Source organism: Anolis carolinensis, chromosome 2, assembly GCF_035594765.1.
Source record: "Anolis carolinensis isolate JA03-04 chromosome 2, rAnoCar3.1.pri, whole genome shotgun sequence".
NCBI lineage: Eukaryota > Metazoa > Chordata > Lepidosauria > Squamata > Dactyloidae > Anolis > Anolis carolinensis.
Window position 1 is genome coordinate 147,416,370 of NC_085842.1, and position 27,662 is coordinate 147,444,031.

The following is a 27,662-nucleotide window of genomic DNA, read 5'->3' on the forward strand; positions in this document are numbered from 1 at the left end:
AGATGGTCAACACCAAAATCAGATTGACTACATTCTTTGCAGCCAAGGTGGCGGACATCCATCCAGTTGGTGAAAACAAGACCTGGAGCTGACTGTAGTTCAGATCACGAACTTCTTATTGCAAAATTTAGAATCGGACTAAAGAGAATGGGGAAAATACACAGACCAATTAGATACGATCTCGCAAATATTCCTAGTGAATATGCAGTGGAGGTGAAGAACAGATTTCAGGGACTAGATTTAATAAATAGAGTCCCAGAAGAACTATGGACAAGAAAACATCTTAAGCTCATCTTGTTGACAAAAAGAGTAATCTGTCTCACATATATACCCGAAAGGGCTTGATTTTATCTGGCTTGAGAGATCACTTAAAGGACCTTTTATACAGCGATCTCTATTTCCAGGAGCTTATGCAAACAGGGCATGGGAGTAGGAAATGCATTGATACATTTGATACAAGTTTATACATTTATATATTGATAAAACACAAAGGCAATACAAGTTACAGAAAAATAGGGTTTAACTTTTACATAGTTTGGGGTACAGTTGCTGCTGGGTCGTAAAGGAACCTCCAGTGGCTTCAGTATTGCGAAACTTTGAAAAAGTGGAAATGTTTTTGAAAAATAAAGAAACAATCCTATTTCTTGCTTAAAGTCTCTTTATTGACTGTAAATTTTTGGGAAGGGGGGGGTGCCATGGCTAGACAACAGTATTACTCCCCAACCAAATTATTCTTCTATCAGTTGGTAGATGTAGAGCTGGGCACTGGCTTAGATCACATTTAAATGTACTGTCATCTGGTAGGAACACTTGTCAAAGGAGGCTGACTGGTTGCCAGAATGTGTAACACTACTCCCGAAAGAGACCAGATTTCAGTTCTGCATCTGTAACATAACTGACCTCTGAAATCATCACAAATACCTCACATGAGCATCATGATGGGCATTAATTCAAAATAATGTAAGATGGGAGATAGATGACATACAGCATAGCCAAACAGTGTGGCTCTTATAAAAGTGCTGCTGCCTACTAGGAACTTTGTTAGCAGGGCTGAGGAGTTGATGTGCAGCCTTGGGACAGCTTCAAGAAATGCAGGATTAATGTGTTCATTTCCTTCCTTAAATCTTTGCCTCTACCCTCCCTTCACAATATTACATTTATAAAAAAAATTATTTTCTCAGTTGTGGTGTTTACATTCACTTCTTTCTCCAAGGAACATACAATGGTATTTTAGCTTCACAATAACTTTGGGAGGTAGTGCCACCTAATATGTCTTTACAGGTAAGCAAGAATTATTTTTTTCTTGGCATGATCCAAGTCAAGTTCATTTACATTGCTGTTTCTCCACAAAATATTCAATGGGCAGTTTATGCATGCAAAGTCATAGGGTTCCCTGCTTTCTCATGTTTACAAAAATAGATATAATTAAAAGGGCGTATCCTACCAAAGCTAAAAAATGTAATTAAGCTATCCATAGAATTAAAAACTACCACAAAAAAGGAATGGAGGGGTGGGGGAATGTACAGTAGATCATGAGAAGCTCCTTTTCTCTGAAGAACCAATTTTTAAAATACCTACTGAAACTAACAAACAAAGTCTCCACCTGCCTATTGGAAGATAGCAAGGAAAGTGATAGTCTAACCTCTTCCGGAGGAGAGTCTCAGAGTCTGGAAGAAGCCACCAAGAAAGCTGCTCCCAAACGGCTCTTTTCCTGTGTTCCCACAGATGTATCTGTGAGAGTGGTGGGACAGAGAGAAATGCTTTCCTGGAAGATCTCAAAACATAGACAGGCACAAATGGCGGAATACATTATTCAGATAACCTAGACATGAAAATATAGGACATTTGGAATAGTTACAACAAAGGAATTTTATGGTTCTCAATTAATAGTATGGCTGCAGCTCTTTGGATCAGCTGAAATTTCTGAACGGTCGTATAAGGCTGTTCAGACTAATGGTGAGAGACATGGGCCAAGATCCTACATCAAGCATGCACAGCAAAATGCTTTACCCACACCGTTCTTTCTTGTTTACTTGTCCTATAAGCTGTCACGCTATATCAATGGCCTTCAGATATCCCTGTCCTTTTGAGGAACAGTTCTGTGCTTAAATCTCCAGAGCGTAAGTCTTGAGGGACTGAAAACTGGGTTTGGAGGATACATTTTTGGAGACACATACAGTAGAGTCTCACTTATCCAACATAAAAGGGGTGGCAGGATGTTGGAAAAGCGAATATGTTGGATAATAAGGAGGGATTAAGGAAAAGCATATTAAACATCAAATTAGGCCATGATTTTACAAATTAAGCACCAAAACATCATGTTTAACAACAAATTTGACAGAAAAAGTAGTTCAATACGCAGTAAAGCTACATAGTCATTACTGTATTTACGAATTTAGCACCAAAATATTACGATGTATTGAAAACATTGACTACAAAAACCACTGACTACTAAAAGGCAGACTGCGTTGGATAATCCAGAATGTTGGATAAGTGAACATTGGATAAGTGAGACTCTACTGTATATGCAAAGTTTCTTTTCTGCCTTTATGCCGAGGACTAAAAGGATGCCCATGGCAAAGTGTCAATTAGAGTGGGGCTCATCATGCCTGCACATAGCTTTCTGCTTCTTATATTTCCTGGTAGCAAGAGTTAAAACACCAATGAAGATCTCTGCTTCCTTCCTTTTTTTTAGTATTCCAACTCCCCAATATTTTTTATATCCTGCCTTTGTGTATTTGGTTCCCTGCATATCTGTACAGAGCATATCTCAGTTTGTTTATTTGTAACATTTTCACAGTTTCCCAGCTGAAAAAGCTCCCAAAGTAGCTTACATATTTTTAGCTGTAAACAAGACAGGACCTGTCCTCACATTGAGTATATGAATGTCATATACAAAAGTAAAGACTGAGTAGAAAGGGGGGGAGGGCAGGGAGCAAACTCAGACAGAAAGTCTTAGCTGAAAAATAAGCAGTTCATGAAGAGGAGCAGTTGGCTGTTTGTTCAGCAAAAACAATGAAGTCATCTTCATTTTCATCCCTCTGGAAATATAGCACTTCAGACTGGATCACAAAGTGCACTGCATACAAAATTTTCTAATCCTTGCAGCAATTCTTTAAGTGTTACTGTCCCCATATTCCAGATGGTGATGGCTCTGGCTGAAAAACAACATCTTGTCTAAATCTTTTTAGTAAGAAGATCCCAGATTTATGTTTCCTAAATCTTAGCACAGTCTCTTCACTGTTAAAATATGCCAGTTTACCCTTTACCCAGCCAGATTTCTCCAGATATTTGCAGTTTGGCATGTAAATTTTACCTCCCAGAGAAGGAGATTCTGGAACAGAGTGAGCAGGCCTAAGGCTGATTGCTGGGTATATCCTGGGGTACAGAGCTCTCTGTTGCTCAAAGAGAATATATGTGACTTCTACTTGTGTAACTGAACCAGGCAAAAAAATGTAAATCAAGTAGACATGACAATACTTATGCAAATAAACTAAACATTATAAATGCTTTACAGTAAATCTATGGAATGCATTCTCCTTCAAAAGAAGCCAGACCCAAGGGCAGCGTGCCTGGAAAATCTTGTTACTTGATAGAAATGAGGTGAGCACATTAATACAGCCAGAGGTGAGCTGGCAGTGGGATTCTGTGCCAGCTGACAACAGCTTTAGAACTGTTAGTCTGGCCTGCCAATTTGCTCTCCCTTGCTTTAGGCAGCATTTTCCTTCCCTTCCTCCCTGGCTTTGGACCCCAACATCTGGAGATACTTTTTGACAAAGGAAACCTGCCTTCCCTGTTCCAGCTGTGGGTGCTGGGTATACATATGGTTAACGGCAGCTGTGCTCCCATCTGAGGGAGGAGGGCCCGGCATACAGTATCTGCCCCTTTCTTTCCCTCTTTCTCTCTCTTTCTTGACTTCTCAGAAAGCGTATTTTCTGCTCAGAGTCTGAGATCTGAAGGTGAGAGACGCAGGGCTGCCAGCTTTTCCTCCTCTCTACCCACTAACCGGGTGGTGGCGGCGGTGGCAGCAAAAGTGTTTATTCAGAAGAAGGGGATGCTCTAGAAGAACAAAGGCAAAGGCAAGCAGTGGCTCTGGCATCCTCTAGTCCTGCCCCAAAGGTAGGTGCCAGCCAACTGGGATAAATTGCTTAGGTGAGCGTACACACAAAAGAACTGGGATTGATAACATATGTAGGTTGGATGCAGGCACTGCCAGAGGTTTTAACAGCTGACGAGTGCCTGGGAATTTTCTATAATGCCCCTTCTGCCAGTTTGGGGGGAAACTAAAGCCCTTAGGAGACTGGTCATTTAAATGCTTTATGTGTCTGGGGGAAGGGAACTCGTGAGAAGGGGTAGGAAGTGCCATTTTGGTGTCCTCTTGTTATAGCACGGGTGGACAACTTCTGGCATTGCAGATGTTGTGGGACAGGCAACTGAAGGATCACACAAGTTGTTGTACAACATCTGGAGAACCATAATATGCATGCCCATGGAGCTGGGAGGTTGCTTTTGCTTTTCACCATATTGTTATCATTCCTGCTTAGAACTGGTTTTGTACAAAGTCAGAAACATCCCCAGAGTGCCCCTCCTCTGTAAGTGAGTAGTTGTTTCTTACTGCAGGGAAACCCCATCCTTCCATAAATTCTGTTGTGGGGGAAAAAGTCAGCTGAGGACAAACCCTACCTACCAGTCTGAGTGAAACACTATTGTTCTGGCACAGGAAATCTGAACAGTGATTCTTTCTCTGGATCCTATGCCTACTGGCATGCTTGCCACCAACAGCTTTTAAGTGATTCCGTGCGCTTGGCTGTGAGCAAATGTGGACTACCATAAATCCCTTTCATTCCCAGTCCAAGTGTGGCTTCCTTTTGAGCCTCTGTCCAAGAGGTTTGATAGCTGTGAGGTGTGGACATGGGATCTTGTCCTTCCCACCCTCCAATGTCCTCTCAGTGAAACAAATTCCAAGTACTGGGGTCCTTATAGCCAATAGGAATTTTTCCAGGATATGACAGCTCTATATTCCCAGATGTCATCGGCTGCTTTATCAGGAACTTGAGCGATGGAGAGTGGCCAAAGAGAACCGGAAAAAACAAGCAGAGTCTCATAACACACATCCTTGTATGTGTCTCTGCTCTCATCGTCACATATACAAGCCTGTGTTTGTCCAGTTATGTGTCCTGTCTCTTGGGATGTGTGTGTGCGCGCGTCTAAATATGCTTCTCCCAAACACATTGTGGATGCATGTCTGGCTCTTTGTGTGACTTTCTTCTTACTGTTAAATGATGTTTTCAGTTGTTCATGCTGTTACTTGTTTCTTGTAAACTTCTTAGGAGATTTTTCATGTTTTATAATGAATAACAGGTGATAGGGAGGGGTGGGGTAATGAGATCCTTCTTTAGATTTTAGGTTCTTCACATGCCAGCGTTTCAGAACACAGCTTATAAACAACAACTAAAATAGATTGGCTCCCTCACTAAATATAAAGTACTGTTTCATAACAATGATTCCACACTATTTTAATAATAGCCTAAAATAGCTTGGCCGTGCAAGAAGATTATGCGGCGTATCTCAAAATACTTATACTCAGATTTTACCAGTTAAGTAATACTGGAACCCACATGGAGACTACAGGCTTCTTTGTCTACATTGAGATCCCCTGCCCATAGGGCTGCACTTTTGTGAAGATTTTTCTGTGTTGTGCATAACAATAGATTGTAAGCAGAGCTGAGTGTGGTCAACCTCTCTTACTATCTGAGTGTGATGAGGTAGGGTATAAATACTTTAAATAAATAACATACTTTGTCCACATATGACAACTTTACATCAATGACACACATGTTTCTCTATTTGTATGTGTACATGCACACACACATATGGCCAGTTCTCTGTTCTCCATGGGCACATCAATACTGTTTTCAAAATATATAGCCAATACATGGGAGAAAGGTGAATCTAATAATAATAATAATAATAATAACTTTATTTTTATACCCCGCCCCATCTCCCCAGTGGGGACTCGGAGCGGCTTAGATGGGGACAAAGCCCGAAACATACAACAATAAAATGATAAAACAATCTGACATACAAAAGGAGCACCTCTAGGTGTCTTTGCACTATGCATTGAGAGTAGTGAATGCTGGTTTCATTGCATTTCTTAAAACATCTTCTCTGCAAGCGCTCTTGAGAATTATAATTCTGCAGGGCCTAAGATTTCACCATCTGCAGAACACTGCACTTCCCATAAATCCATTAGATGAAAGCAAATACATTTCAAAACAGTTTTTATCTGTAATAAAGATCATGTACTCTTGAATATACTGTAGCATGACTTGCTTGTTCTTTGCCCAGCATGGGATATGGACATATCCATATGTCTTATGACAATGGCTCAGCTGTCATGCATGCATGTGAGGGCTGGATGCCAGGTCCATAAATATGGCCTGCATGAGAACAATTCCTACTGGCTCGGAGCAATGCTCTTTGGTTTGTGTACCTTACCATTTTGCTCTGCGAAACCTAATTACCATTCACATGAGAATCCTCTGGTTCTGGTTTTTGACCCAGCTGAGCAGTTTGTTCTCTGAGAATATTCCCAGATGCTGTTTGACCACAAATCTTAGGAGGCTTGCCCAGATTTCCTTGGCATTGCTACATGGCCTTGGCTAATGATAGAATAAAGGCAAGGCATATTTTCATGTACGTTTTTATACTCGCATGCAAACTGCTGTGGAATTACAGACTTGTCCAAGGACAGAGCTGCTAGATTGCTGTAGCAGGCAGCCAAAAGGCACCCAGAAGGCGGTGAATCAGAACATCAAATGTGTGGTAGATAAAGTGTGTGTTTTTTCTCATCAAAAGGTTTTCCAATCTATCCACTCATGTCTGCATTTTTAATTTATATGAGACAGTATGGGAATTTGGAAATGGGACCTTTTAGATTGAGATTTTTCTTGTCCAGTTTGTCTATTCTGCTGAGTTAGCTATATTTCCTGTAAGAAACACAAGCCTGGAAAATCTCTACAGCAAAACGGTGGAGAAAGGGGAATTTGTTAAGGAGAAATGAATGGAAAAAGGGATGTTTCATTCTCAATCCCACCTTCTATTTTCCACTAGTAACATCTTTTTCCATTTCTTGGCATGGCATTGACTGTATCTGATGATCCTTGCTTTGATGAAAATCAGTGGCCATGCTGGCTGGGAATCATGGGTGTTATAATACAGATTGCCTCAGATAGGAAGCTGATTGTATGTAAATAGACCTTAAAACTGCTGGTGTATAACTATTTTCTAGTAGCCCTCATTATACGATTGGAGTGAAAGGGACATTATTTATGGCATTCCCTTCCCTTATTTGACAGAGCTATCAGAGCACAAAGTGAGTATCTGTCAGGAACCAACATTGGCCCTCCTCCCTGGTGCCTGTCCACTTTGTGTTGTGAGATACATGTTCCTCCCCTTAACATTCAATTGGCCATCAAAGAAATAACTGTTGGAGCCGGGCTGCTGTGCAAAGAGGCGAGTGGCTCTTGGGCATCCCATTTTGTTTGGTTTAAATGCTTGTTGCTCTCAGCTAATATTCTAGTCAATTTTCTGGTTGGCTGGCAGAGTGAATCAACTCCTACCTTTCTCCTGAGAATCAGATCTATTTCACACTGAACAATCATAGCAATTTGATACCACTTTAACTGCCATTGCTCCCTTCTACAATGTTTAAAATTTTGTGAGGTATTCAGAATGCCTCCCCAAATTAAAAATCCCAAAATTTCATAGGGTGGAACTATGACCATTAAAATGGAATCAAATAGCTAAAATTATGTAGTGTGAAAGAGACCTCAGCAGAATTGTAATAAAGTGGCTCCTTCCTCTTTCACACCTCCTTACCAAGTTGCTTCTGGTTGTGAGAGAATCAGCCATCTACAAAGACATTGCCCAGGGGACACCCGGATGTGTTACGGTCCTGTAGGGAGGCTTCTCTCATGTACCTCAGGATGTCTACACCCCACACCACTGGAGAAATTGTATTGTTTAGCTGGTATTGCACCACCTGACGTCTGCCAGGAAGGAGCAGCCAACCATGAAAGGACCAAGGCAGTGACATCTCCATCCCATCCCCTGTTTGGGTATCAGCCAGCACACCAATGCCTTAAATCAAGAAATAGCTTTCTAAAATTTATTTATTTATTTATTTACATCATTTATATTCCGCCCTTCTCACCCCGAAGGGGACTCAGGGCGGATCACAATACACATATTAGCAAACATTCAATGCCTTTTAAACACAGGACAAAGACAAACAAACATAGCTCCGAGCGGGCCTCGAACTTATGACCTCCTGGTCAGTGACTCATTGCTCTCCCGTCTGCGCCACAGCCCCAGGCTACAGAGATACTCACAGGAACAAAAGTAGCAGGTGAAAACCCGGAACCTCAAGCCATGGCTGATACCGAATGAGAGACTGGGCAACTTGGAAAGCGCTGAACAGACTGTGGTCTGGCACCACGAGATGCAGAGCCAACCTTAAGAAATGGGGCCACAAAGTGGAGTCCACGACATGCAAGTGTGGAAAAGAGCACACCATAGACCACCAATTACAATGCAGCCTGAGCCCTGCCACATGCACAATGGAGGACCTTCTTATAGCAACACTAGAGGCACTCCAAGTCAAAGGACATTTAGTAGAATGCCAAGTTTTTAACTTTGTGTTTTTAGATACACTACAACTGTACCCTTAGTTCGCTTGTGACACGATAAATAAATACCTCTATACCTCCAGCACTACTACTCTTTATTCTTTTTCTTCTACAGGGCTCGAAGCAATGAAGGGGCCACTGGTAACATGTGCCCTTTTGCTCATCTGCCTCCTCTTCCAAGGTCATTGCAATGAGCATGATGTGGAAGAGATGCCTGAAGCACCAACACAACCACCACCCCAGTATGACAATTCCAGGTGGGTCATGAGGATGTTAAAGGAGAAACCAACAACAAGCAACAACTTTGCCTTTGAATTGCAGCAGACAATCCAGGGTGTGCTGTTTGGTTCGCTCACGGGGGCCCAGTTAGATATAATATCCCCAGGCAAAAACTCCAGGTAGTGGTTTAAGCATTGGACCATGACTCTGGAGAACAGAGTCTTCACCTGGGCATGGAAAATCACAGGTGACTTTGGGCAAGTCACACACTCTCAGTCTCAGAGGAGGGTGAAGGCAAGCCCTCTCTGAACAATTTTTTTCAAGAAAACTATGTGATCGGTTCACCTTAGGGTCACCATAAATTGGAAATGACTTGAAGGCACACCACCACCACCACCACCACCACAACAACAACAACAACCTGGGCAGTAGATTAGAATGGCCTTTAGCTAGAAACATGACAGTTAAAGAACTAACTTCATAATGTACTTCAAAGCCCAATTAACCTCATTAACGTGCATTTCCATGCACAGTTAATGTGCAATTAACTCAGTTGGGTTGCCCCACTTTAAATGAAGCCAAAGGCTACTGGTTGATAATGGCTATGGAGGAGGTGTAAATGACTGAAAAGGAGCCCATAATGGCAGTATCAGAAGCATAAAATTAAGGTTAATTTAAGTCGATTGAGTATTGCATTATGTAACTCTGTACTGCAAAGGGCCATCTTTCCGAAGGTCCCCTGTCTATACATTTAGCCCACCTCAGTGAATTGGTACAGCTTCAAATCTTCATCCAATCTGAAGTTGGCCTGGTCCCTGCATGAAAGTTTTGGGACAGAGTATTTTTTGATAGAGGCTCAGAACAAGGCTATCCCAAAACATGTTGCTGCCTAAAGCAGAGTGACAAATACACTTCTCCCAATTCATTCGTTTGGAGTGCACATAAGCAAAGCGGGGCAGGAAATCTCACATCTGACAGCAAAGGATACAATAATCACTAATTCAGTAACAAACCATTTGCTGTTGCCAGTTCAGAATGACCGAAAACTGCTTCCTGAGATGTTTGCCTTATCCTGCCTCACGGTGAATCTAATCCAACTTGGTGAAAGAGATTGCACTACTAATTTTATTTCACCTCTTTCTCTTCTCATGGGAAATAGAAGAAAGACCCACCCCCTTTCCTAGATTTATTCAGCTAATCTCCTGTGAACCACCACCTTCATTCTCATGTAATACACATGATAATAAACATAGCTGCATCTTTGAAGACTGCTTAGCTATCCAGGGAGCAAGTGGATCTTGATTCCTATGTGACAGTTTTACATTTAAAATTCATAGCCTATGCAATGTTTTGTATACGGAACCCACATTTTTCTCCCTCCCACTCCCCTGCAGAGACTTGCAAATCACTTGTCAGTTTATGATTTCAGAAAGATGGCTCCTTAGGAATTATGGGGCCCCATTTTAAAGCACAAGGGGCAAAGCACTGAAAACACCTTTCCAAAGATCCGTACCTTCTTCTCTCTTTAATGCAGTTGTGGCCATTACAGAGCTAGGCAACGGTGTTCTTGGAGCTGTGAGAATTCTATGCAAACTTCAAGCTAGAATATCTGTTGTTCCTGGAAAAAGTCAGTTTTATTCACCCAAATCTGGCACCAGTCAGCAACAGCCTGCTACAAATGAGAAAGTAAGATGTTGTACCTATTTAATGGGTACAGCTAGAGGGCATATCTGTCTCACAGATGCATAACTACTAAGTGAGCTGACTGGCACCAACCCAGTGCTGATGTGTGCAGAGTGAACTCAGTGCTCTTCAAATAGTGTGGGGGACAGCATTCCCATCTATTATGTCTGAGCTGCTTTAATTTAGAGAATTGTGATTTTTCTAAGGCTCCTTCTACAAACTGCATTAATCTGGATTTTATATGGCAGTGTAGAAGAAGTCTCATATGCTCTCAAAATGTCCCAGTTTTTTTCTTCTGCTGCTACTTCCCCTTTTGTCAATTATTATAAATTGAGTTAAATGCAGATGTTATTTGCACTCCATTAATCAGTTGAGGGAAAAGAGGGCAGAATCTCAACCAAAAGCAAGCTGCTGCCTCTTCTACTCAGGCTTTATTCTTTGTTAATAACTTTTGCCATCCTGACCACACTCTGATGTTGCTTGGGTACACATGTCCTCGTTTTCATCTGTGAAATGTTGGAGGGCATTGAAACTAGGGCTCCTTCTACACTGCCATTCAATCTAGATTATCAAAGCAGATAATCCACATTATCTGCTTTGACCTGGATTATATAAATCTACACTGCCATATAATCCAGTTCAAAGCAGATAATTTGGACTTCGTATGTCAGCGTAGAAGGGGTCTATATTAGCCGCAAGCACATGGATGGCCTGGGATTAGGAAGAGACCCAGGATATGCACACTTGGCCTTCCACACCTGCTACAGATGTGGAGGAGATATCCCTGCCAGCTCAGATGAAGGCCTAGACTTGTTTTTGACTAGAAGCCAGTGAGAGTGGAATAAGAGTGCAGATAAATTGCTTCTTTGCTTGTAACTGGTAAGTTCCATCTAAACATCAGTGTTTAGATGTAGTTTTCAGTAATTTATGTCAACAGGTTCCACCTTTGCTTCCATTTGTTTTTCTGTACTTGCACTCACATAAAACAGGGGTATCTGAGTATTTCTTAAGATAAAGAGGGTAGGGCTGCTAGAGTTAAAACTAGAGATACCGCCTGTCCTTCAATAGATATTTAAAAGAAGAAAGGATTTCAGCAGATGTTGCTTACCATGCAGCCAGGCAACAAGTGATATCTGCAGAGACCCCCCTCTTCTACTCAACTATAAGGGACAAGAAGCATCTCCTGTTTTCACACTGGCAGCCCTAGAAGGGGGTTATGTGGTTATTATTGTGTTTGATTTCCTCTTCCTCTGTTTTTCCTCCAAGTCCTGTGATTCAGCCTATCTGTGCTTTTTCTGCCTTCTAGGGCTGAGAATGACTACCGGAAATACAGCAAGCAGTCAAGAGGGTCCGAGTGTGTACGTTGCTGTGATCCTCCTGAGGGCTTTGCGGCATACCCAATGTACCAGCCTTTGCCTCAAATTAACATTACCATCCTGAAAGGTAAGGGGCACTTTTGTGGCTTCAGAGCTTAGCCTTTAGGGAAGGAGAGGAGTGATGGGACCATGAGCAAACAGGAAAAAGACTTGCAGGGGTTCTGCTAGCCCTTCTCACTAGAGATCTTTACTGGGGAATTTGGTGCTACAGTAGAGTTTCACTTATCCAACACTCGTTTATCCAACGTTCTGGATTATCCAACGCATTTTTGTAGTCAATGTTTTCAATATATCGTAATATTTTGGTGCTAAATTCATAAATACAGTAATTACTACATAGCATTACTGCATATTGAACTTCTTTTTCTGCCAAATTTGTTGTCTAACATGAAGTTTTGGTGCTTCATTTGTAAAATCATAACCTAATTTGATGTTTAACAGGCTTTTCCTTAATGCCTCCTTATTATCCAACATATTCGCTTATCCAACATTCTGCCGGCCCGTTTATGTTGGATAAGTGAGACTCTACTGTATTTCTGCCTGGTTATTTATTCACCCAAGGCCTGAAGGCAGTGGATGAGTTTAAAGTGGAACCATTTGGGTTTATCCAGACATGTCCAGCTACACAGGTGTGAATTGCCCTCTGGTGAACATCTTCCTAGGAGTGAGCCCCAGTGAAGGCAACGTAATAGTGGCACGCTTGTTGGAGCCAATTGGCTCTGTGAGAACTATTCTACTTTGCTACAGTGTCCTAATGTAATTTTGCTCTGAGGCACTGTGGGCAATTACCACAGAATGCCGTTGCCCAACTAAATCTAACAAAAGCCTTGTGGGATCATCAAACCAGAAGGCTCTCTTGTGTAGAGTCCTGTTTTGTACACGGCAAGCCAGGTGCATTTGGACAAGAGAACAATAACTCTCTCCTACTGCCCTCTAGCAACTGATATCCTGAGGCCTGCTGCAGACAACCCTATGTAATAGCAGCCATGACTGATTTGTCTGTTCTACTTTTACAACCTTCTAAAATATGATGGCATCAAACTCAAGTGCCTGGTGCTGTCTTTAATTCTAGAGTGATACGGTAATTAAAATTAGAGGGAGCCCAAACCCAGCTTCTGCAGTGGGCTCTTCCTGCAGCAGCAGTTTGAGCATATTGCATGCTGCATACCCTCCAGCATTTTGAGAATGAAAAGTGGGATGCATGTGGCCAAGCAACAACAGTGTGGGCAAGAGGGCAACAGAAGAAGAAAAAACATCCCAAGTAGAAAAGGCTGTAACATTTTGTTGTTGTCAAAGGCTTTCACGGCTGGAATCACTGGAGTGTTGTGTGGTTTCTGTGTTCTAGCAGCATTTTTGCAGACATTTCACCTGCATCTGTGCCTGGCATTTTGTAGTTGCCTCTGCTGTCCACTTCTACCCTGCTTAGTCAATTGAATACAAACTGCTTTTTCCACTTTGAATTCAGTTTGCAGCACCTAAAGGAAGTTGAGGATAAAGGGGCAAATGAGAGGAGCAGGAAGAAACTGGAACATTTTAAAGGCCAATGAAGGAAATACTATGATAGAAAATTAATCCCTGTTTCTACCATAGCATCTCCTGCCAGTTCTCTCTTTGGGTCCTCTCACCCACCTCCACTATTTGTTGTTGCGGGAGATGGGGAAAGGGTGGACAAGAGAGCCACAGGGCAGATGGGTGGAAGAGGTTGCAGCTGCCTTGACTTCAGAGTATTTAAAGGAACATGGGGAAAGTTCCAGGTTGTGGCCTAAAAATTCTATGTTCTTGCAAGGAAGGGCCATGACTCCATTTTTACAGCTTGTAGTTTTGTTCCTTTTCCCAAGCGCCTCTGTCAAAACCAAATTGTATGCATTTAGCATGGAGCAACAACATTTAAGAATAGGGATTTAAGACCAGGAGTAAGTTCGTTTTCAGCCTCCTTGTTTTGGACATTGGGGTGGGGTGGATATCTTTGGATAAACGTTGGGTTCTTTAGATTCCAGAGGGGCCTGCCCGGGATAAAATCTATGAGCTAAATAAATTCCCTGGCCCGAAGGCACTGTTATTATAATATTATCCAAGCTGCTTCCTTAACTGCCAAATCAGTCTTGAACCAAACCCAGGGCTGCAGAGGTTGCATTAGGACATGGCCTGATTGGGCCAGCAGAAAGTGAAAGATGGAGAAGTTGTGTCATCAAAGCAAGTCCAATATTGCTGAATCCTTGAAGTCTTCTCAATACATTTTACAAATGGATAGAGCTGGAAAATTGTATGCACGATTCTTCTCCTTAGCTAAGTGTTTTTCCCCTGCCTCATGTCCAAAAGTTAATAAAATTAACATTTTAACATTTGGATTGATTCAGACTGCATTTCTATTTCATATGCTTAATTTATGTGGAAGCCTCTTACTTTGCTTTTACGTTTGCTTGTGATAAAATTCAGTGGCAATTCTATTGAACACAAAAGAGCATTTGTCAGATAACTTCACTTCCTCTGAGGCAGCCTACATGGCAAACATATTTTCACCACAAGGGTGAGCATATTGCTTACTTGATAAACCAAAAGTGACTGGACTGACTGAGTCATTTTAATTCTAGGCATCTCTCCTCAAGAACAGAGGAGAGAAAACTATTAAAATGTATTGCTGCCTTTTAAAAAGTAAAACAAGCTGGCTAAAATGGTTCTCAATTATGTTCTCTTTATTACTCAGGTGAGAAAGGGGACCATGGTGAGCGTGGCCCTCAAGGGAAGGTGGGCAAAGCTGGTTCTGCAGGAAGAAAGGGCCCAGTGGGCTTCAAGGGACAAAAAGGCAGCATGGGAGCCCCAGGGGAGCGGGCCAAAACCAACTATGCTGCTTTTTCGGTGGGACGGAAGAAACCTCTGCACAGCAATGACTACTACCAGACACTTATCTTCGACACTGAGTATGTGAACCTCTATGGGCATTTCAACATGTTCACAGGCAAATTCTACTGCTATGTGCCAGGCGTGTATTTCTTCAGTCTTAATGTGCATACCTGGAACCAGAAGGAGACCTACCTCCACATAATGCACAATGGGGCTGAGGCTGCCATATTGTATGCACAGGCCAGTGACCGAAGCATCATGCAGAGCCAAAGCCTCATGCTGGAGTTACAAGACCAGGACGAGATCTGGGTGCGACTGTTCAAGGGTGAGCGGGACAATGCTGTTTTTAGTGATGAATATGATACATATGTTACCTTCAGTGGGTACCTAGTTAAGCCCAGCTCCGAGCCATGAATCTGCAGGCAGATGGACAAAATACCGCTAAGAATTTGACCTTGCTCCATCCTTCCAGTGCATTTCTACACATTGTTTTGCAACACGAGCTTTCTGCAAGAAGCCACACACTAGTTCTGAAGACAACTTTTGTACTTGGATCTCTATCCACATGAAATCATGGCCACATTTTCCTTCAATAAGCCTTCTCACTTTCATCCTCTGCTCCTTCAACCCAATCACACAACCTTGGGTCCTATTGCTTATTGCTCTGATCACTAGTGCTGCCGGAGTAAGAAGTGGAGTAAGAAGCTCCTGTACTGTTAATGACTGTCTAGAAGAGGGAACTTCAACGGTTGGTGCTAAGTACCAACCTGGAGACATGCAGTGATTCCTGAAATTCCCATTTCTACACAGTCAATAAAGGTACTAGACACTGCTCCAGTTCTCAGTGTGACAACTCTTGTAATTGTTAATGTGGTCCAGAAAATAACTTACTGGGGTCCCATCTACACTGCCATATAATGCAGTTTTTCTTTTCTTTTAAAGGTTTTTTGTGGGGTTGGGGTTGGGGAGGGGGTTCTTTCTTTGCTTTTCCAGGTTCACTGGGCCCGAGGAAGCAAATTGGGCTGTGCAGAGTGACCCCTGGGTAGTCCTAGGACTACTCAGGGGTCACCAGGGGTCAGTCCCCACAGGGCTTATACTCCATTAGACCCAGGTCTTTCAGAAAGACCTGGGTCTAATGGAGTATCAAATTAATTTGTGACAAAGCAGAGTTTTCCTGCTTTGTTTCAAATTAATTTGGTTTTATTGGAGATGTCATTTGGATGCCTCCTATAAAACTGCGGGAGCTCCTGTGTTATGCGCCCTGTTTGGAAGGGTCCTCCTGCTCGAGCTGGCCTCAGCATGTGGAGAGACACCTCCTATGCAAACACTATCTCAGAGGTAACATCAATCCAGCCAGTCCAGGTGCATGCCCTGTGCCACCATTTGGTGTGGTCAACTTAGCAAGACACCTCTCGTTCCCTGAACCTCAAGCATTCATTCTTTCTCTTTCTTACTGAAGCCTATCTCTTTAGGATAAGCAGAAGGCAGAAAAAGAAATGGGCAGCTAAAATTTTAAATTTCCAACTAACTAGAAGCACCATCTTTATAGAGATTTTTCTCCTGTAGTTTTCTCCTTAGTTCTTGGCTTTTCCCCTTGCATTTATATCTGAATTATTTCTCAATCTCAATCAACTTCTCAGTTTGATTGTTTGAGTGTTCAGACCCCCTTCTCTCCTTGACAATAGCATCAATCTCTCACTGCTGGCCAACCTGCTCTTTCGTCACCAACTCTGCAAGGAATAATACCGGACCTCCCTCTGGTTCAATGGCACATATGTGACCTTTTCTTTAATAATTGAGGACTCCGAGCTCTTTGCAACTCATCTATGTCTTCTTCTGTCAACAAGGATGGGTGCTCCCTAGACTTTATCACTGTCCCAAATCTGCGCTCTTCCTAATCCTGTCCATGCGACCTAGAAGGGTATTGTATAAAATTCATGTAAAAATTGTACTATCTGCTAGTGCTTACAGGACCTTCTGAGACTGCTAGCTGAGAAACCTCTGGGTTTCTCATGATGTATGAGGAGGTTAACTATTTATTCTCACCTAGTTTTTGCATCAGCCAACGGTGTCCCTAATAGAGAGTCACCTAACACCTGGAAGTGCCATTGAACAAAAATGGGTGGATGTCTGGCTAGAAAGGGTAAAATTGCCAGGGTCTGGATTTCTGGGCTTCTGGGAACATGTACAGTTTTTAAAAGTATACAATACATCGTGTATGTGTTCATCTATGCTTTCAAGTTGCCTGTCAACCAATGACAACTTAATGAATTTTTATAGGGTTTTCTTAGGCAAGAAATATCCTGAGGTGGTTTTGCAATTCTTTCCTCTAAAATATAGCCTACAGCACCTGCTATTCATTGGCTCTTATTCAAATTCTAACCAGGGCTGAGCTTGCTTAGCTTCTAAGATCAGACAGGATCTAGTACGTTTAAGGTATTCATGTGATTTAATAACATTGCAAAGATACAAGTTTTGATGTCTCAGCATAGTCAAGACTTTGTAGGAAGATTTAGTGAGGGTACCAAAAGTGTGTGTTTTGCTATAGTCCAGCTTTCAGTGTACCTGGCTCTCTGATAAAGTTAAGATTTCCTTTTCATTTCTAGATGGGATCTCTGTTATCTCCAAACTCTGCTCAGAAAGAGCAGGGTTTTCTTTTTCCTGCCTGGATGAAAGTGAGCTTTGAGGTGTGTTGAAGCCCAGGTTCCAGCCCCTCTTCATCAGGCCGGATTCCAGCTCTACTGTGGGCTGGAAGAGGCCCTGAGACCAGAGGTCCCCTCTTACCAAATGTAAATACCTACTTATCTCGGTTAACATTCTTCTTAGTAATTATAAAACTCAGTAGTGCATAATCCCTATGCCTTCCTTAGTCTGGAAGCTGGCTGTAGTGGAGGACTTTCCCATTGGAGGAAAGGTACCTGTTCTGTCCCCTGAGCAAATTCTTGAAGGTGCTCTAATCTCACCAGGAACAGTGTTGAATTTACACAGGTGAACAGCTAACAAGGAGTTTAATTTAATTTGATTGAGTAATAAAAATCAAAGTTCTAACTCCTCCCAGGACTAACAACGATAATTTGTAGGAAAAGTTGGAGGCTTGACTCAGTTTCAGTTCTTGCTTACTCTCTGCTCTTCTTCTGTGTCTTGTCTTCTATACACCTATGGCAAGGTTTCCTCAACTTGTAACACCAACTTCTAACGTGCAATGTGTTTAGCTTCCTAGCTCCTCTCAGCACCTTCTTCTAAATGGCTGGCTTCAAGGTAGCTGCTGGATCTGTCTAACAAGCTCCATCTCTTGAGGTGAAAGGGAAAGTGCTGCCTATGGTTCCCTCCGATAAACTATACCGTAACGAACTGAACCACTTCTGACTAAGGGAGGCTTACTTAGATAAAATAATAAAGTCTTTGTGGGGACATGACAGTACCATTTCAAGTGCTTCCTCTTTAGTTCATATCTTCTGTTTTGATTTCTGAGATTCTAATTCTAAAAGGCAATGGCCCCAGGTACTGGCTCTTATACCTGGGATTTCCAGGTCAGGACAATCTCAGGGCTTGAGATTTAAGAGGAGCCCCTACTGATGATTACATTGCCCATGATGCATTAGCCATCACTCTCGATTTTGCAGAGTAGGACAGAGTAGTATAAAACACCAAGCATAACAAATGGGGAGTATATATACAGTGTTCCCTCGCTACTTTGCAGTTCACTTTTTGCGGATTCGCTGTATCGTGGTTTTTCATTAAACTCTAAAAAAATATTATAAATAATAAAAAATTACCATTTACAGCCTAAGGAAGGGAGGAAGGAGAAGCCAAAGGGAGAGAAAAGGAACCTAAGCGGCAACGGGAGGAGAAGGCGGCAATTTATCAACACACGATTGGTTGATAAAGACTTAAAATAGTTTATAACTACTAAAATAATGTATAAATATTAAAATAAATATAGCATCCCTACTTCGCAGATTTTCACTTATTGCGGGTGGTCCTGGAACTTAACTCCTGTAATAAGTGAGGGAACACTATATATAGTAGAGTCTCACTTATCCAACATAAATGGGCTGGCAGAATGTTGGATAAGCAAAAATGTTGGATAATAAGGAGGGATTAAGGGAAAGCCTATTAAATGCCAAATTACATTATGATTTTACAAATTAAGCACCAAAACATCATGTTTTACAACAAATCGACAGTAAAAGCAGTTCAATACATGGTAATGTTATGTAGTAATTACGGTATTTACTAATTTAGCACCAAAACATTGCAATGTATTGAAAATATTGACTATAAAAACATTGGCTACTAACAAATAGACTACAAATAATAGAATTGCATAAAATGAATGTACAGTAACAACATTGTCAGAAATTAAATCCGTAAAAAGTTCAGTTCTTGCTGCCTAGAGAAACAGCTGTGGATTCGGGCAGGAGGCAGACTGCGTTGGATAATCCAGAAGGTTGAATAAGTGAGACTCTACTGTATAAACACACACATTTTCCCCCTAAACAATGCTCTTACCTAGAGATTCATCCTCCTTTCCCTGAGCATTTAAGAAGAAAGATCAAGCCCTGAGATTTGGGAAACCGACCCATTCTGCAAATTGGATCCCCACTTCCTTGGCTTTGAGCACACCATAGCTGAGTGGAACAGAGTTCCCGTGCTGTCCAACTTCAGATCTCACTGTATTTCTTTGATACCAAATGTCCCAGGGTGCAATTGAATAATGACATGTGCCTCCTGCCACCCCACTACATCTAATGAATCCCTGTTGGCTAAGCCCAGCAGCTGTGGCTAACTCTGACATCAGGTGCCAGTACTGCCTCATTGGCCGCTTAAGGGTGGACAAGATATAACACCATTTAGTAATGGTATAAATGTTGAAATTGTAAACCACAGATGTGAGTGACCTGATCCAATCAAGGCCCTGATGATAGGTGTGGGAAGTGGGAAATTTCACTTTCCCACTTCCCCCCAGTACGAATCCTTATCAGAGCCCCAACATCTGTTCTTTGCATGGCGATTAGAATGCTGAAATTGCTATAAAGAAGGGGAACAACTGCATATTTTCCATTTTCTAGCAACCCCCATCCCTTCCTCTTTATTCAACAGGAAGTAGCCATGTCCTGGAGGCATCCAGAACCAGCATCATTTGAAGATGCAGGTGGTGTGTGTGTCTGTGTATACACGCACACACTATGTGCTCATGAAATCTGCCTTTGGATTGAACATACAGAAGCAATTAGAGTCCCAGCCAGGCTCTTGGCAAACCTTTCCTTCTATTCTGCATCTCCCCGCTCCATGCACAGGAACTGAAGTCATTTGGCTCAGAGGACAGAGTGTGAGTTTCTCTTTATAGGCTCACGTCTTCGCACAAATATCACTTCCCTCTAAACACTGGCCTATACTTTCTGAAAGATTTGCTCTCTTGTGTGGGAAGGGTGCTGGCTTACTCATAAACAAAGAAGATCCCAGTGGCTTGCAAGAAAAAAAAACCCTGCTTTCAAATAAGAAATAAATAACAATTTATTGTACTTTTTTGTTCTTCAATCAAGGAGTAAGCTGTCAGAACTTTATCAGAGGTATACAGCTTTGTAATTTGGTTGGTCTGTTTTAATGTACTCACCCCCTGCTCTGCTACTCGATTGCATACTCCCCAACAATTCACATATGAAAACTATGGCCCCTTCCATACAGCTGAATAAAATCCCACATTATCTGCTTTGAACTGCAGTGTGGACTCAGATGACCCAGTTCAAAGCAGACATTGTGGGGTTTTCTGTCTTGATATTCTGGGTTATTTGGCTGTGTGGAAGGGCTCTAGGATGCGAGTATGAGGTCAAGATGGCAAACGTTACTACGGGGAAGGACAACTTAAGCTAGGAAATGCTGTACAAGTTTGCTTTTGCCTGAGTCTAATGGGAAGGGAAAGATTTTAACCTCCTCCACCCCCACCCCCCAATGTAGTTAATTGAGTACAAACTACTCCAGCACTTTGAATTTGCAGCTAAAGACAAAGAAGAGAAGAGAAATAGAAGGAAGTGTCAGAAATGGGAACATTTTAAAAGTAGTGGGTTTTTTTCATGTCAGGAACGACTTGAGAAACTGCAAGTCGCTTCTGGTGTGAGAGAATTGGCCATCTGCAAGGACGTTGCCCAGGGGACGCCCAGATGTTTGATGTTTTACTATCCTTGTGGGACACTTCTCTCATGTCAGACCACACCTAGAATACTGTATCCAATTCTGGGTACCGCAATTGAAAGGAGATGTTGACAAGCTGGAAGGTGTCCAGAGGAGGGCGATTAAAATGATCAAGGGTCTGGAGAACAAGCCCTACGAGGAGAGGCTGAAAGAGCTGGGCATGTTTGGCCTGAAGAAGAGAAGGCTGAGAGAAGACATGATGAGGGCCATTTATAAAAATATGTGAGGGGAAGTCATAGGGAGGAGGGAGCAAGCTTGTTTTCTGCTGCCCTGGAGACTAGGATATGGAACAATGGCTTTAAACTACAGGAAGGGAGATTCCACCTGAACATGAGGAACAACTTCTTCACTGTGAGAGCTGTTCAGCAGTGGAAGTCTCTGCCCCGGAGTGTGGTGGAGGCATCCTCCAAATGGCCATCTGTCAGGGGTGCTTTGAATGAAATTTCCTGCTACTTGGCAGGGAGTTGGACTGGGTGGCCCATAAGGTTTCTTCCAACTCTATGATTGTATGTCCCCGCATGGGGAGCTAGAGCTGACCCACTCTCCCTGGATTCGAACCATTGACCCATTGGTCAGCAGTCCTGCCAACAAAAGTGTTTAATCCATTGTTCCACCAGGGGAAAAGTATAACTGAAACTGTCCCTACCAAACGGAAACAGGTGGAGTGTAGGAAAGAATTGGGAAATCTACCTCAGAATATTTCTTGCCTAAGAAAACCCTGTGAAATGTGAGAAGTCAACATCATTTGACAAATGACTTAAAAGTACATACATAGTAAGACCCCTATAACCTTGCAACCTTTTTTCCACAGTTTCACTTACCTCCACCAAGAGTTCAATGGTCTTTCTAAGAAGTCACTAGGTCGTTCAGATAATTGTATGGTGTACGTCTCTATGAATGTCTAGATCAGGGGTTCTCAAACTTTTTCAGCCACGGAGACATTTTTGAAGCAAAATGTCTTGTGGAACCCCAATAAATGTTTATATATTACATATTATATTATATATAATGTATATATATCAGGCATGAGCATGTTTTTTGACATTGTTTTTAAAAATTTGACAGATGGGCTGGTGGCGGATGGAGTGTGTGTTTGTGTGAACTAATGGAAAACAAATTATTCAAAATGAATAACAATTTTAACCAACATAAACTTAACAATATTTGAGTGGAAGAACCCAGGGGGCACCCAGACCAACCCCCTTCTGACATGCAGGAAAAGCACAGTCAAAGCACCCCTTGAGCAGTGGGAGGGAAATAGGGTTTTGGAAGAAGGAAGGCAAGGGAGAAAGGATCTTGGCGGTGAGGAAACAAGGCTTTTGATAGCAAGGGAGCTGAGGGAAAAGAGCTTTTGGTGGCGAGGGAGCCTAGGTACAAGGCTTTTGGCAGTGAGGGAGAGGGGAAGGAGCAGGAAAGCATGGAGGGGAGGAGGAGGGAGGAGGGAGAGAAGCATGAAGCTCCTCAGGATGCTTCACAGAGCACCAAAGGGTCCACGGAGCACACTTTAAGAACCACTTGTCTAGAGCCTTCAACACAACTCTATGTTGTGCTGAGAGAAAAGGTAAGTTAATGTGATGACATTTGGTTGCATCTACAGTTTCAGGTAACCATCCTCTGCAGATAGGTGACTCATGCTGAACACACATACAATTATGGTTCTACTATCTAGAAACCTAAGTTAAAGGACAGAGCTCCCTAACAGAGAGTTCTAAATGCCCCTCCTGATACTACAAGGTCTAGGTTTCCATAGGATGCAGCTATGGCAGTTGATGTGGAATCATAGTTCTCTAATAACATAGTGTGAAAGGGCCCTTGTTCTGTGTCAGTCTTGGCTCCCTTGACAGTATAGTCCTAGGGAAATGGTGGTGGTTGTGGCTGGAGAGAGGTGAGGAACAAATAGAGAAGCAAGGACTTGGCCTCTACAGTGATGTTGCTAATACCGTAATTGGCAGAGGAGGCAATGTGGAGGAAGCAAAAGATGAAGTCACCATCCTGAAGCCAAAGGAAACATTTTGGGTGGCAGCCTTTCATGCATAGCTTCTGGAATCCAGCTTGCTGAGCCCCGTGTCCAGTGTTAATAAGGCACAGAGTTCTTTAGAGTGTCCTACTTCATCTTCCCAAAGGAAAGGCTCCTGTTTTAGAGCAAACTTAGGCCTCTGCTAGACAGCCTTGGAATGCCCCATTCAACAACATTAAGAGGGAATGCAACATCACTTTAGTGCACAGACTTGCTTTACTTCCATTTTGTTTCTGCAGGGCTTTTTTTTTCTTACCTGAGAAAATTTATTAAGAAATTTAAATGACTAACTGCCGAATACCATTATTTTTAGAATCACTCCAACATATGGAGACCACCACTCTGAATGGCCTACATGGAGTGTCTCAGTAATCTGCTGTCCTTGCTGGTACTTCTATAAGGGGATCTATGCTGGAGAATGAATGCAGTTTGACACCACTCTAAGTACAATGGAATAATGCTATGGAATCCTGGGAGTTGTAATTGTGAGACACCAGCATTCTTTGGGGAAAAAGGACTAAAGACCTTGTAAAACTACAGTAATGATTCCAGAACATTGATGAATGGCAGCTAAGATATTGTCAAACTAAATTAATTATACAATGTAGGTATACTCCATGACTGCTCTCCTAATTCCTTATGTGAAGCACAGTTGCAATGTAGAAGTCTCTCAAGTTTCTGGATGGGCAAAGGTTCTGTGGACCTCTGGTGATACCGCCTTCTAGCGTTGGCTCATAGCTTCAGAAAATGAGCTACTCCAAAGTAGCTATCTGCTTACACAAGGTTTATATTGCTTTGTTTACCCCAAGTACAATGAAGAGTAGAGGAGCCCCTGGTGGTGCAGCAGATTAAACCACTGAGCTGCTGAACTTGCTGACTGAAAGGTCAGCGGTTTGAATCTGGGGAGCGGGGTGAGCTCCCGCTGTTAGCTCCAACTTCTGCCAACCTAGCAGTTCAAAAACATGCAAATGTGAGTACTGCTCCAGCGGGAAGGTACTGGCGCTCCCTGCAGTCATGCTGGCCACATGACCTTGGACGTGTTGATGGACAATGCCAGGTCTTCAGCTTAGAAATGGAGATGAGCACCAACCTCCAGAGTCGGACATGACTAGACTTCATGTCGGGAAAACCTTTATCTTTACCTACAATGAAGAGTTTGTTGCAAGCAAGGATTGTTCATATCTGCCAGGTGGTTACTGGTTGAGAACTAACAGAAAATCATGTCTTCTGTGCATCTGTATATGGTATGCCACAGATATGTATATGATCTTCACATGTGACAGTACACCCTGGATTTGTTTGTATTATTAGGTAATGTTCAGGGAAAATTCAATGCAAGAACCTATATTTATCTCACAAGCAACATTTGTGTAACCAGTTCCTACTATTAAAAGTTCTGAGCTCCCTTCAGAAATCATTTTTATACTTCCTTAGCTTTTTATGTCATGTTTTTTTAGTGTCATTCTGCTCAGAAGAAGAATGCTGGCTTTTACTGAAAACAAGTCCCATCCAACAACCCAACCTAAGTAAAATGATGCCAAACTACTTTCTAGTATTTATGTCTAATAAGGCATACATCAAGCAATCTTTGAAGGAGCCTCTGATAATTAACAATATTCATGGAACCCACAGATTTGGTAGGGCTTGACCTCAAGATGGCTGCAGAAGAGGCTATTATCTCCAAAACTGCATATGTGCAATCTGGGCTCTCGGGACACACACAGAGCTTGTCCCCAGATCATATCTGCATGTGTTTAATTTTCCTATAAAGCCTGACTTTCAGCTTCTTCCACCCAGCAATGAATTTCCATGGAGATGTAAAAAAATAAATAAGCTCCTCTCTGGGAGCTATTGTTTGCATTTAAAGAGATTACGCCAACTCAAATATCAACCTCCTTTTGTAAAAACAAGCAGTGCTGATTGGGTGGGAGAGTCTTTGAAATCTCCAGTCTAATAAATGGCAGGAGGTTCCCAGCATGGTGTTCAAACAAGGCCACACACCTGAACATGCCAAATCCTGTGGCCAATCCCATGCAGGGAAAAATGCCTGAAAATAAACTGGCAGCTCAACCTGACCCTAGAAGGGAGACCCCATCTCCCTAAAATGAATTTAGAAGAAGAGTCCATTTGGTCATTTAGGGGCGTTTCTATATATAAAGGGGACAGCCTTGTCAGTGGATACCTTTGGAAAAGTTACTCTGGAATTGTTTTTCTTATCGTAAACTGAATGGAAACAATTATTGTATTTTCTTGATTCTAAGACACACTTTCTCCCCATATATCTAAAAATGGGGTGCACACATACACACACACATATGTATATGTGTGTATGTATAAAATCTTGTTGCTGTTGTTGTTACTGAAATTAGTGTGTGTATTACAACTGATGGCATCTTAGAATCAGTTAAATTTGGTATATGCTCTGTATGATTTAAGGTGTGGAATAGACATTGTGCAAATGCAATGCAAGGAATGTGGGATCAATAATGTGCAGTTCAGAAGCATTTTGTTAACACATCATAAGAAGAAAATGTTTAAAAAAGGAAGTAGACTCAATATGGGCATTTTGTATAACTTACGATTAGGTATTAGAATCAAGCAACTCATACCATAATAAAATATGGTTGTATTTACATGTAATTTTAAGCTATGCTTTTGTGTTAGCTGGGGTTTGTAGCTTTTGTTCTTGTTAATTGCTCATAAGTCAATTGCAGTTTGGTACTTTAGATATTAATTATTCTCCAATTTTATCTGACACGAATTTGCACTAATTTAAAAAGTTACCAAAACATAGTCTATTTTCCACATTTCTGATATTTTTCCCCTCTATTATGTATACCACCAAGGATATAAGATAGGGGCAAGGCATTGAACTAAGTTCAGATTAAATCATTTCAAACAAGCCAAAGTTCATAAGCAAATAGCAGAGCATTTTTAGTTGTGATTCTTTGTGTGCAGATATAGGTTCAGATACACTAACAAGCCAGAATTCAAAAAGTCATGAACTGTCTTACTATTATGTATGAACCTGACCACAACGGTGAGCCAGTGTGCAGTTTGAATGCCGGGTTTCCATTCTAAATACTAGAGGAAACACACTGGATGACCTTGAGCAAATCATAATCTTTCAACCTCAGAGGAGGCCAAAGGAAAACTCACTTCAAATAAATATTGTCAAGAAAGGCTCATGGTAGGTTCGTTTTAGGATTGTCATAAATTGGAAACACTTGAAAGTAAACAACAGAACGTATGACACTTGTGGAGGCAAAGGAGACTAAGTAAGAGTTGTCAGGTTGGCGTGACTAAAGGAGAACAGGTAAATGATGTTACTTTCCTGGAATACTCATATGAGATATGATGTACTAGAACTGACCTTTAGTTTCACAGATAAGAGAGGTCTGTAAAATAAATACAATAAAGTAACACAATCCCTTACATGGTTGTGCAGGCTACAAGGACTATATGGAAAATACCAGTTGGTGATATATCACAAAAAAGTGAAGTTAAGGTAGAGGGAATGAAGCATTTAAATTATCCAGTCTCGTGAGAACTGGACTCTACATCATTTCAGTTGAAGTAAATATCATAGGCTATGACTACATTGGCTGGTTAATCTGGAGCCAGTCCAGAGCAGAAATGTTCCGAACTGGCCCTGGGAGGTAGCCACTGCAGTGGTGGGTTAGATTAGTCTACATGGTTCAGCTGCACTGAGACCACATATGCCCCATTGGACCATCACCTCATCTTTCATGTCACCATTGCTGCTCCCAACCGGCTGCAGAGCTCTATGTCAAATCCTAGTCAACATCGGCAGTGGTGATGTTGACTAGGATTTAAGTTTTTCCCATATATACAAAGAATTCAGGCTACAGTACCTTCATATTTAAATTATTCAATATTTTGTTCTGTGTTGGTTTTCATGTACAGTGTAAAATTATTAAAACAATGTTAGAGGGAACTGTGGTTGCATGCTTCAGTCTGCTCCTTCTTATGTTGATGGGAAAGACCTGCAAAGGAGCTGCAACTGCACTGAAGTAAATGTGGTTGCTAAACTCCAGATGACACTTGAGAACTCTGTCCAAACAGCACTTCTGATCTCATGGTGCTCCTTAACTATGTGTATAACTGCATGGTTTACAGTTCCTTTACATCAGCAGGAAGCAATGTTTGAGAGGGAGTGTGTGGGGCTGGAAAGTACCTCCCTGGCTTCCTCTTCAGTTTCAAGAAATGAGCCCTGGAGGGAGTTCAGAAAAGTTACATTTTGAATGGCAGTTTCCAGAATTCTCCACCGACCATGCTGGTTGGGAAATTCTGGGAGCTGTCATTTCACCACCACCCTCGGGTTCTGTATCTGAATAGAGTTATAGAAACAACTGTATCATCACAGCCCCCAAATATATTGTAGTACAATGTTTAATTTCTAGCCTATGTGATAGGAAAGATTAACTCTCAATGTTAATTGCCTGTACTTTGTATGTCTGTCATAGATATATGGATGAATCTATGGAATTCATTCTGCAAGAAAGATGGACTGGGAAGGGAGAGATAGTTTAAACGTCCATGTTTATCTTTAAGTGTAAATAACAGACAATTGTTGTACTTATTATAAAGACTGTGTGATTACATACATTTATAACACCCAAA

The 27,662-nt window shown here is 41.8% G+C and overlaps 1 protein-coding gene across 3 annotated transcripts; it reads left to right on the forward strand.

Annotated features, from left to right (window-relative positions):
• Positions 1-3,878: 3,878 nt before the first annotated feature.
• Positions 3,879-27,662, forward strand: c1qtnf1 (C1q and TNF related 1). 3 transcript variants are annotated; one of them, XM_008104182.3, is made up of 5 exons: positions 3,879-4,119; positions 8,806-8,947; positions 11,899-12,035; positions 14,673-15,134; positions 23,332-27,662. In XM_008104182.3, exons 2-5 carry the CDS (start codon positions 8,817-8,819, stop codon positions 23,388-23,390), a joined length of 789 nt encoding a protein of 262 aa, XP_008102389.2. In that variant the 5' UTR covers positions 3,879-4,119; positions 8,806-8,816; the 3' UTR covers positions 23,391-27,662. The 3 variants fall into 3 exon arrangements, with proteins under 3 accessions (XP_008102389.2, XP_062826860.1, XP_008102388.2); XM_062970790.1 differs by lacking the exon at positions 23,332-27,662 and having other exon boundaries at positions 3,882-4,152; positions 14,673-21,998; XM_008104181.3 differs by lacking the exon at positions 23,332-27,662 and having other exon boundaries at positions 3,883-4,119; positions 14,673-21,998.

What these genes read in the sequence shown, in the direction of transcription:
- c1qtnf1 (XM_062970790.1), top strand. Translation starts at nt 8,817, where the DNA reads ATGAAGGGGCCACTGGTAACATGTGCCCTTTTGCTCATCTGCCTCCTC. An exon ending in CCCCAGTATGACAATTCCAG is followed by an intron (nt 8,948 to 11,898) that starts GTGGGTCATGAG and finishes TCTGCCTTCTAG; the next exon opens with GGCTGAGAATGACTACCGGA. An exon ending in TAACATTACCATCCTGAAAG is followed by an intron (nt 12,036 to 14,672) that starts GTAAGGGGCACT and finishes TTTATTACTCAG; the next exon opens with GTGAGAAAGGGGACCATGGT.